The sequence below is a fragment of the Empidonax traillii genome, unplaced genomic scaffold (genome assembly GCF_003031625.1).
Source record: "Empidonax traillii isolate 1590-97213 ecotype Southwest subspecies unplaced genomic scaffold, ASM303162v1 scaffold1677:size138040, whole genome shotgun sequence".
In the NCBI taxonomy this organism is placed as follows: Eukaryota; Metazoa; Chordata; class Aves; order Passeriformes; family Tyrannidae; genus Empidonax; species Empidonax traillii.
Window position 1 is genome coordinate 14,411 of NW_020956870.1, and position 11,171 is coordinate 25,581.

The 11,171-nt window shown below is 46.0% G+C and overlaps 2 protein-coding genes across 3 annotated transcripts in view; both read right to left on the bottom strand.

The window, feature by feature from the left end:
• RBM43 (RNA binding motif protein 43) overlaps positions 1–2,536 on the bottom strand; it is a 4,153-nt gene extending 1,617 nt beyond the window's left edge. The window contains exons 1-3 of one of the 2 annotated variants that reach the window (XM_027908316.1): positions 2,484–2,536; positions 2,370–2,416; positions 287–485 (exon numbers count right to left, since the gene is read on the bottom strand). In XM_027908316.1, the coding sequence (XP_027764117.1) occupies positions 287–485; positions 2,370–2,372 (202 nt within the window). In that variant the 5' untranslated portion in view covers positions 2,373–2,416; positions 2,484–2,536. Of the gene's footprint in view, positions 1–286; positions 486–2,369; positions 2,438–2,483 lie in introns of those variants that run through there. The other variant, XM_027908317.1, reaches the window with a different exon arrangement.
• A 1,329-nt stretch (positions 2,537–3,865) lies between these two features.
• NMI (N-myc and STAT interactor) lies at positions 3,866–10,608 on the bottom strand. Its single transcript, XM_027908311.1, has 8 exons — positions 10,474–10,608; positions 9,926–10,084; positions 8,777–8,884; positions 7,602–7,761; positions 7,046–7,152; positions 6,663–6,855; positions 5,897–6,003; positions 3,866–4,898 (listed from the first exon to the last, which is right to left on the bottom strand). The coding sequence occupies exons 1-8, from the start codon at positions 10,606–10,608 to the stop codon at positions 4,698–4,700; spliced, it is 1,170 nt and encodes a 389-aa protein (XP_027764112.1). The 3' UTR covers positions 3,866–4,697.
• Between the last annotated feature and the right edge of the window lie 563 nt (positions 10,609–11,171).

Genomic DNA, 11,171 nt, shown 5'->3' on the forward strand with positions numbered 1-11,171 from the left:
TGCCCAGAACATCAGCTGGCACAGACTGACTCTCAAAAGCCTGACTACAATAAAATGCTAGGCATGGCACAAATTTCCTCCCCAAAAACCGAGCGGAACGCTTTGCGTGACGGCCGAGTCGTCACCTCGGCGAGCAGAAATGAAATCCCAAAACTTCCACTGGCTCAAAGGGAGGTTTTAATCTTCCAGCCTACAAAACTCTAGCACTAACACACAGTTTAAGATCATTTGGCTTAGGGCTAATTCCCCAGGGGATGGCTGTGCTTTAGGACGTTAATGTAAATACCTTCCTGATCTTCAAAGGTTACGTAGGCGACTCCTTTGTTTGCTGTCGGATAAGTCACTTCCTCCACGTCTCCACCGTTATTCCTTGACTTTTGGAAGTGGATGGTGAGGATGTCAGCCATGACATCATCCTGCAGAAGGCCATCTGGGACACCAGCAATGACAACCGTCCTGGAGGATTTGGTGGCTCTTCCCGTTGCCTGCGCAGAGATGGCACGTGGTAAATGCAGGGAATACCCGTAGGGATCACCCACATTCACCCCAATCCCTGGAGTGACTCCCCTTCCCTTTGCATTTAGCAGTGAATGAAAGCTGCTGAATCAGATCTCAGGCACCCACATCGCTGTGCACTAAATAACGGCCTTAAATGTAATTTACACCCTCTCAGGATCTTCTTAAAGCAGGAAAAATTAGCACTGAATTCCAGTTTCTCAACTGGAAGGTCCAGTGTCACACTGATAATGTTGTTTCCTCCGATTCTAACACTCTAAACGTGAAGGGAATGAAAACTGTAACTGCAGGGGCTGCTCAGTAAGGATTCCTTCCAGAGTGGAAGGGTGGAATTCCCACTGTCCTTACTTGTTAAATTCACCAGACACGGATCCGGGGTTGTGCTCTGACTCATCTCTCTCCGTTTATTAAATGGATAACCTTGTTAAATTGGGAGAACATAATCCCAGCCATCCGAGACTCGCAGTGCGTGAAACAACTCACTGCACACATGATTCTCATCAGAGCAAACCCCCAGCACAGCAAACATGAAACCCATCCCAACCAGGCTCTGCATCCGTGTCTTGCTAAGAGGAGCACATTTGCTCTCCATTCCTGCTCCACGGACACAAACAGCAGCATTTCACCGGGAATATCACGGCAAAATCACTGTAAATACTGGAACGCTGACTAAATCTAGTAGCAGTTCATTGACTTTCTGGAAGAAAGGAAGTAAATTCAGCGTGTCTGAGCTGCCAGTAACTTCAGAGAGACTGGGCTCGAGGTCAGCCACTGCGTGTAAATTCTTTACACTCCTCTCAGTTTTTTTTTCTGGGCCTGGGCTGCATAAAACATGAGGGCCACAAAGGAGGATGTGTGTCCAAACCCCCGGGGGGCCACCACGAGGAGACAGATCCAGTGAGGCTGTGCAACCAGGCAGGCTTTTAATTCACAGAGACACCAGGCCCTCCTTTATCACCCATCAAACTTAAAGAGCCGGGAGCTTTAATTACATTAGGCAATTATTTTTGGCGGTAACGTTCGTGTGAAAGCAAGTCCCCTGCACTAATGAGACAACACGAGGGGAATATAAACACGGTGCTCCCGAGATCCATGTGGGATTTTTCTCACGCTTGCCGAGCTCTCAGCTGCCAGACAGCATCTCACACCTTGCCAGCTGGTGTTTGGGAGCAACACTCGTGCCTGCTATTGGGGTTAGGGGGAAAAAAAAAAACAACACAAAAAACCACCAGGAACGTGCGTTTAGTGCTGAATGGCTCCCGAGAGCAGCCCGTGTGGAGCAGCTGGTCCTGGGCAGGAGCAGCGGGAGGGGCCGCAGGGATGGGCAGGAGGGAGAGGGGCAGGAGCTCTGTTGTGCCCGTAACCGCTGCCAACGGGTTCCTTGGCAAAGCTGCTCCACGGATCGTGGAATCACAGACTGGTTTGCGTCGGATCCTTAAAGACCAACCAGTCCCACTCCCCTGACACGGGCAGGGTCACCTTCCACCAGCACAGGTCGCTCCAAGCCCCGTCCAGCCTGGCCTTGGACACTTCCAGGGATCCAGGGGCAGCCACAGCTTCTCTGAGCAACCTGTGCCAGGGCCTGCCCACCCTCCCAGCCAGCAATTCCTTCCCAATCTCCCATCTGTCCCTGCCCTCTGGCAGTGGGAAGCCATTCCCTGCGGCACTCCCGGACACCCGTGGGGCCGTGCACGGCCCGGCTCCGTGCGCTGCTCAGCGCGGCGCCCACGGCCACTCGCCACTCGCTTCCCTCCCTCTGGATTCCTTCCCACCCTTCTCCTTCCCTGTTCCCCCCGCAGCCGGGAGAAGGCCGCTCTCCGCTCAGGGTTCGCCTCCCGTCCTTCGGCACTTGCCATGACCGCTGCTCCGCCGGGATGGGGCTCCTGCCGGGATGGGGCTCCTGCCGGGATGGGGCTCCTGCCGGGATGGGGGTCCCGCCGGGATGGGGGTCCCGCCGGGATGGGGACCCGCCGGGATGGGGGTCCCGCCGGGATGGGGCTCCTGTCGGGATGGGGCTCCTGCCGGGATGGGGCTCCTGCCAGGATGGGCTCCAGCCAGGATGGGGGTCCCGCCGGGATGGGGGTCCCGCCGGGATGGGGACCCGCCGGGATGGGGGTCCTGCCGGGATGGGGCTCCTGTCGGGATGGGGGTCCTGCCGGGATGGGGGTCCTGCCGGGATGGGGACCCGCCGGGATGGGGGTCCTGTCGGGATGGGGCTCCTGCCGGGATGGGGCTCCTGTCGGGATGGGGCTCCTGCCGGGATGGGGCTCCTGCCGGGATGGGGTCCCGCCGGGATGGGGGTCCTGCCGGGATGGGGCTCCTGCCGGGATGGGGGTCCCGCCGGGATGGGGGTCCAGCCGGGATAGGCCCCAGGAGCTCGGGGAGCTCGGCTCGGACCTCCCCGGCCCGGGGGGGAAACGAAAGCGAAAGGAGCAGGGAAGGAGGAGGAGCCGGGGGGGCTGCGGTGCCCGCCCTGCCGGAGAAACAACACGCGAGTTCCGCCGCCCTCCCGGAGGGAATCCCCGCCAGCAGCGACAGAACCCGGAACGGCATCGCACGGGCACTCTGTATTCTTATTTTTCACCATAAAAAACAGTCTCCAGCCTTTACGTGGCACCACTGCTTTAAACTTTAACAGGGTAATCATCGTCATAAACCATAATTCATCAGAGAGAACGGCACGACATTTACGCTCATTGTCTTAAAATGTGACTTAAAATATGATCTTGGTGCTTAAAACCTGCAGCTTCTCACTGCTCTGCAGTGGGAATTTTACACTCTCTTCCTTTTTTTAAGGATTTAGTCCTCAGTATTTAACAACGTGGCACAGTTAAAATTCAGGGGTTTCCCCCTTTCTTTTCAAGGTGTCTGATTTTACCAAGTTTTGAAGTGAGCAGAAGTACAAGATCTCCATAAACACTTCAGTGCTACTCCTTTTTATTATTATTATTATTATTATTATTATTTATTATTATTATTATATTATTATTATTACTTCACAGTGGTCAGGTAGTCAATCCATGCCTTTGCATGCACTAAACAGCAAGAGGTGCTACAGTCACATGTATCTCACTCAACAGTAAATTCAAACCAAACTGCTGCTTGCAGCCTTTTAGCTTCCCTTATTCATCTCAATCTCTTGCCAGCTCAATTCCTCTGGAATAATAATCCCTGAGATATTTTTTAGGAGCTCGGTGCATTGTCCATTTCCTGCACCAACACGTCAAATACCCTGAAAATAAGTTATTTTCAACGTCAGACTCAAGTTAATGTTTTGAAAATTAATGCTGTTGTGGGCAAAGCATTTCAGCAAAAGATAGGGAAATGCAAAGTGAGAGGAGGATTTATCTTCCAAGGATGACAGCAGAAAAGCATTTTTCCTTGGAAAACAAAGCTTTCCCTGACTCTGCATTTCCCTGTTCCCTCCTCACACACCCTCCCAGAGCCTGGGAGTCACCAGATCCCTCCGGCTGTTTCCCCAGTGTTGTTACAAAACCAGTCTGGGTTAGGTAAAGCATCATCCTGGCCTGTAAATAGCTTAAAGTAAGAAAAAAACATGGACAAAAATGAGGAAAAATTTAATTGCAGAAGCTTTTATTAAAGTAAGTGAATTAGTAGAAGCTCAGCAGCTCAAGGCAGCATTCCTGCCAGGGCATTTCTTCTTAATTATTTGCAATTCCTTGAGTAAAACTGATGTTTCTGCACTGCCCTTTTTTCTGTTGTAATTCCATTACTCATTGGATAAATTGGATTTTATGAAATTACAGGGCTTCTTTCAGGTATTTGAGATCTGGTGGCACTCAGCAGCCTCAGCAGGACTGGAGTTGTGTCAGAGCCAGCTTTGGAAGATGGTGGCAGGTCTGCTCCAGGCTTTGGATTGGGATTGCAGAGTGGGTTTATAATCCAAAATGTAAGAAATCATATATTTATCCCACTTTGGAGTATGTGAACTATATAAACATTTACAAGACACAAAATTTGCCAATTTGCATAGAATCTCAGTCGATGTTTCAAGTGCTGATGGAGGCTCTTCCTCTGTCTTTCATCAGAGTCTGTGCCCTTGCACAAATCAGAAGGGCAGTAATTCCTCTTTTACCAGGACAAATTTCAACCATAAAAGCACAGTTCCTATGCCTCTGATGGAGCAAAAACTGGGAATGTGAGGAGTTCACTCTGAATTCCTAGCTGGCATTCTCAGTATCCTCCTCAAAGCAAACACAGGCTGCTTCTTTTGAGACGTATTTGATTTGCTCGATTTCCCCCCCGCCGTTACTCGGCTTTTGGAAGTGGATTTCAATCATGTCCTGGATATCTTCCTCATCCTCTTCCACCTCTTGGATTCCTTCCAGCAGGATGGTCTTCTTGGAAACCCCCCAGTATGGCTGTGGAGGAAAGAAAGACATGCTGGGATGACACGTCATGGGCTGGCCGATTTTGGGAATTCAGTTCCCTGAGCAGGTGTGGCTGGGATCTTTGGTTAGGAAAAGATTTGGGATAGTGGGGGACATTCCTGGCACTGGTTTGTTCATCCTGGAGGAGACTGAGGGGAGACTTTTCCCTGTTTGGAGCTCTCAGGGACAGGGTGGGATCATTGGGGTGTCTGTGCAGGGCCAGGAGTGGGACTGGTGAGCCTTGTGGGTCTTTCCCCACTCAGGATATTCCAGCTGAGTTCAGTGAATGCAGACTCCTTAACCAGTGTGTCCTACACTCCCTAACACACCCCCACTCAGGATTTTGGGGATCTCTGATGACTCCAGAGCACCACTCCATAAATCCCCTGCCAGGACACGCTCCACACCTGCAAAGCTGCTGTGTCTCCTGCACACACACTCCAGCCCCTGCTTTAATTACAAAGGGCTGATTATATCCACAATTATATCCACAATGCTGACTCGATTACCATCTGTTCATAAAGCAAGAGGCAATTCCAGTGAGAAGGGGATGAGCATTCCATGGGAATAGGATGATAAGCTCTGTGCTACAGGGAGAGGAGTCAGTGTTTGGGCTGCAAGAATGAATGCAAGGAATGAAGGAGATAATAAATGTTTCTCTGCTGGCACTCTCATCAGGGAGGCTTGGAAAACACTGTGTCCAGGATTAACCTCCTTCCCAAACACTTTCCTGCCATCCAGCACGGGCATTATGGTGAGTTCTGATAAAATTTAATCAAGGCAAGACACGCACACCCCTTTATAAATACGTTACAGCTTTCCCACTGCAAAAACACGAGATTATCAGCCTGTTGCAGACTCACACTTGTTATAAAGTTACACAAAATCCACGACACAAAAGCCCCTGCAAGGGCTCAGGACTGGAGATCCTGCCCACAGCTCCTGTTTCCCACCTACCCGTTCTGTTTGCCTGGGCTAGATTATTTTACCTGAAGCTTTTCCAACTGTAGGTAGGCATGTGAGGAAACAGGAAGTTTGTAGCACCTTCCACCTACAGAGAAAGAGTATGGAGGAGATCCCTGAAAGTTGTTGCTGGCTGAAATGGAGAAGGAGAAAAAGAAAGGTTAAGAGTCGTGTAATTTAAACTGTGTTTTATAAGCATCTCAAAGCACAGACTCATCTTTGTAGAAACTAATGTAGAAAGTAATATATCACAAAAATCATGGAATATGCTGAGTTGGAAGGGACCCAGCAGGGTCATCAAGTCCAGCTAACACTTGTAGGCTTTTTGTGTGCATCGTGCAAAAAGTTTATGTAAAAAAAAAAAAAAAACAAACAAACCCAAAAACAAAAACCCAAAGCAAAATCATGAAACTCCCACAAAAGCTGCTGAAATAAATCTAAAGCAGCTGCTATGTGTGGATTTGGGTCCACTGATCTTCACAGAATTGGGCAATGGGAATGCCTGACCCACTTCACTGGTGTGAAACAAGAGCCAAAACCAAACACATTCTCCTCGTTTTCTTTTTGCAATCTGGGTGTCTGGCAATGCAACATAAAAACCAGGGGTTTGGCAAAGTTATGAAAGAAATAGAGCTCATCAAGTGTGGCCAGGCCATGTTTGATCAAAAAAGGGCTGGGGTGAAATGCTGCTTTATTTCCAGATGTGTGGGTGAAGCCACAGCTTTACACAGAAAGTAACCCAGAGTGGACAGTTTGGCCTAAATAGGGGGAACAAAACATTCCATACTCTACCTCCAGGTCTGAGGAATGTAATCACAGCTGTTCTAGACCCACTGTCGTAGCTCACATCTTCTATTTCTCCCCCTCCTCCCTGCTGAGTTTTGTAGAAGTTCAGCTCTAATTTGTCTCTCATCCATTCATGAGGAATGAGCAGCTCAGGTATGTCTGACACGATGATCTTCTTTCCAGAAATGATGACGTGGAGCTAAAAATGACAAAATTTGTGGCGAACTTTGTGACTGAAAACACTGGAGAAAAAACTCAAACAAACAACACCCCCCCCCAAAAAAAAAAAAAAAAAAAAACAACCACACCAAAAAAACCCCAAACCAAACCAAAAACCTAAAGGTTTTTAAGAACTCCTATTTTTGTAGCTTCATATTTCACTTGTTTACCTTAAATTTGAGTCCCATTTCAAGTGGAACAGGCACCGCTCTCACATCTACTACGTTGTTGTCCAGGTTCACAGTGTGCTTCCCCTTTTTTGTCAGCCTCTGGGCAACTAGGGGAAAATCAGATATGAAAAGCCCTGTTTAATCATTGTAAGCCCCAAACTAATCCCCAGTCTCTTAAGCAAAATGGCCTTCTGCATCAATAAAAGAAGAAATAAATAACAATTAGGCAACCAGGTCCCACAGGCCTTCAGGCATGTGCATTTCCATAAAGCCTCCCTGGTTGCAGGCAAAATGTTATAATAATAATGAACAAGAAAAAATATAAATAATAATAATAAATGTATTATAACAGATATAAATATTATATATATTAAGATATATTGTGAGGGGTAAAGAATAGTAAAACTTTTGTGCTATCAAAAGATGCTCTTACTGAGTAAAATATTATTACTGGACTTCTCCCCTTTCACTCCAAATACCCCTGGGTGAAAACCACTTCACCACCGGGTGAAATACAGCAGAAACGTTAATTTTCTACTTAAAATATGCACCACACCTCCTTCATCTTCAAAAGTCAGCAGCGCCTGGTTCTGGTTCAGGCTGAAGGGGATCTTGGTGGCTGCACCAAAAACGCAGTGAGTGTCCATGTCTGAGTAATGGGTTGTGCCTTCCATGTGGCTGAACTTCAGTTTCATTTCTGCCACGTCCTTTTTAATCTAAAATGTCAGAACCGAGAGAGGGAAACGTCAATAATTTCTGCAGCTTACTGAGCAGAACTGGAGGAGGATGGTGATTCTGCCTTGAAATGCTACATGTATTTTGGTGTGTTTTTTTTTTTTTTTATAAGGTTTAACAGCCATAATCGATGAAATATTTTGCAACGAGGATGGGATAAATTGTTCCTGAACGTGTTGGTTAGAAAAAGGTTGCTTTGATAGACTTGAGGGAGTTACAGGTTATGGGTTTTTTCCCCCCTTTTATGTAATTATTTCAAAATAAAACCCTGTGTAGAAGAAAAACACTGTTTGTGTCAGGATAAAATAAACAGAATAATTAAAGCATTCCTGGCAATTATCTCCAAAGCCATCTTATCTGTGAACCTGCCTCTTTCCATTCCCTCCATTGCCAAGGGAAAGGGAGCCACTCTTCCTAAAGATAATTCCAGCACTGGGAGGAGATCCCTGGTCCCACTGAATCTCCTTGTCCTGACCAGTGTTTTCATTTTCCTGCAAATTCCCCAAAAAAATTCTATTTCCTCTAATTTGGAAGTAAAACAGATTTTTAAAAGCTGGAATTTCCACAGGAGAAATTCCAATTTCGGAACGCTCACTCCAGAGTCTGCAGCAGTTTCACCACAGGACACCTTGGATGCTGAGTTTAAATCTACTCAGTATCACAAATATTTACCTGGCTGCAACCTGAGTTATTGATGAGAGGTGTAATAAATTAAAATATAAGATGTATTCATGTACTATGAGAGAGACTATAATCAAGGTCAGTAAAAGCTAAAATAAATGCTATATTTGCCATATAATGGCCAATGTATTTAAACATTTCAGTCACATCATGACTTATTAAGTCATATAATGACTTATTTCATCCATCCTCTTGTCCCTGGGGATGGAACGAGATGAGCTTTAAGGTGACCTCAGACCCAAAGCATTCCGTGATTCTGTGAAAATAAGGATTTGCCCTTCTAAAAGATGAATTTAGAAACATTTTCAGCTTCACCTGAGTGTTCAGTGCCTGCACTGAACTGTGTTCTTTAAGGTCTTCCTTGAGCTTTTCAATGTCTTTCTCCAGCTCAGTGTTTTCCCTGGACAGCAGATGGAGTTGGTCCTGCAGCCCAAAAAGTAGGGAATGCAAAATTAAACACAGAAATAAAGAGAAAAATGTATTTCAGCACATTCTGGGCAGCTTCTGACACGCTGCTGCTCTTCCCTCTTTGTGTTCTTCAGGAAGAGGGATGACCTCTCCTTCCTCCACACCAGTGAATCCTCCTTGGGCACAAAGCCTCTGGAACTAAATCCCGGAATTCCTGGACAGGGAACATGACAGAATGAGTAGGAGACATAGCAGATGTTGTCAGCTCCAGCCATCCCCAGATGGCTCCTTTGAAGTCACCAGCCACTGGAGACATTCAGAGCAGCTCCCACCAGCTGAAGGTGAAACAAAAGCCAGATGATGAGAACGACCTTTCCCGGGTGTAAAATCCAACCATCTGAGATTGAAGAGATGAAAGAACCCAACCCACCTTTCAGAAGATCTCATGCTGACCTGAATGTACCTAACCTATTATTTATATTTTAATAGTCTGCAATATTGGATTTCTCCTCAGTGATCCACAGGCCAAGCCAAACCTCCCCAGAATCACCTCCTCTATCAGCCTGTGGAATCTTCTCCCATTACTGCACCGGGGACTGCACTTGGAATATTGAGGGAATGAGACAATCAGCTCTAGAAACATCCAGTTCAAGGAAGAAAAACCCTCCTCAAACAGGTCCTGGCTTAAGAAATGCTGATCCCTTGGGTGCTGTAACCTCTTGGAAAACAGGGAGCAGTGGAATCAGCCCGTTCCGTTTTACCCACATCACACAGAACTGACACTCAGAGTGGAAAACCTTGGAAGAGGAAAATTGGGTTTGTCACTTTTCACCCCCACAAAATAGACTTATTTTGTTGCACTGGTTTTTAACCTGCCAGTGAAAAAAGTTAATGTGTGGAGGGAAAAAAAAAAATGTGCAGAACATCCTAGCTGTACATTCCACAAACTGGGAAAGCCATTTCAGCTGGAAGGGAAATATTCCTCCTATTTTCTCTAATCAACAGCTCCTTCACAACCCCCGACCCACCCCCAAATCCAAACAGCCTTCTCCATACCGCAAGTTTGTCCCTAAATATGCTACTGTCCTTCTGACCAATATTCTTCAAGTCTTGCAGCTTCAGCAGCTCCTCCTGTACTTTGGCACACTCTTCCTCAGCACACGCTTTGGAGAGAAGAAGGTCATCTTTTACATTTTCAGCTTTTGCAACTCTTGCCTGGGTAGCGAAAAGAAAAGAAATATTTTAATTTCATTCTTTCTTTTTTTTTTTTTTTTTTTTTTTTTTTTTTTTTTTTTTTTTTTTTTTTTTTTTTTGCCTTTATGGGAACAAACAAAACCTCCAGCCAGCGAGCCCTTTATGTTTATTTATTTTTCTAAGGCTCCAGGTAAATATTAGGCTTAGAAGAGGAGTTAGTGCTGAGATCAACACAAGCATTGAAAGAAGAATAGAGAACATGTTAAATATGTTATATAAAGTTATATATAAAATATAAAGTTATATAATGTTATAACTGAGGAGGGGGTTGATCTGGTTTTAGAAGGATAGATTAAAGGTCTTTATCTTTGAGGTGGTTCCTACAATTCCATGTGTTTTTCAGAACTTGCCTTCCATGCCTTCAGTTCTTCCCTGAGTCTTTCCACGTTCTCCTCTGTCCCCAGAGGCTCGGGGGTCACAATACCCTGCAGAGAAAAGAGGCACACGCTGGCTCTGCCCTTCCTGAGGCAAAAACTGCCCCACATCACACAAATCAGTCTTCAAAGTGACACAAATAAACCCTCTGCAGCTGCACGGAGCATTTTGCCACACTACTGCCCAATCAAAATCCAAATTATTTTGCCATTTCTCTCTAATTATGCAGGCGAGAGAATGTGGGGAGTCAAATATTCCATAATTAAATCTCCCTAGAACCTCCAGAGGAGAGCACATAGCACATAATTTACCAAAAAAAGGAAATAATCATTCACTTAGGCCTAATTATTGGACTATTTTAATGGCTGGGCAGGACAAAAATCTGAGAAAATGTGGATTATTGGTCACTCATTATTATTTGCTCGCTATCCAGCTGCAAATATCCACAGGGTAATATTTGGATAAATAAGAAAAGCAAGTTGTCTTCATGTTCTTCCACACAGAACTAAGGCCCTTGAACATACAAATGTTTATCTCTGTGCTTTCTCAGCAGTTCCTCTAAGAGAATGTAGAAATAAGGAAAATAAATGTCAAAATGGGATTCTTCCAAGCCCAAGGAGGTTGGCAAATAAAAGGTGATATCAGGGAAGGTGATAAAAGGACCATTTCAGAA

What these genes read in the sequence shown, in the direction of transcription:
- NMI (XM_027908311.1), bottom strand. Translation starts at nt 10,608, where the DNA reads ATGTGGGGCAGTTTTTGCCTCAGGAAGGGCAGAGCCAGCGTGTGCCTC. An exon ending in AAATGGGACTCAAATTTAAG is followed by an intron (nt 6,856 to 7,045) that starts GTAAACAAGTGA and finishes TGTCATTTTTAG; the next exon opens with CTCCACGTCATCATTTCTGG. An exon ending in TACATTCCTCAGACCTGGAG is followed by an intron (nt 6,004 to 6,662) that starts GTAGAGTATGGA and finishes TCTCCATTTCAG; the next exon opens with CCAGCAACAACTTTCAGGGA.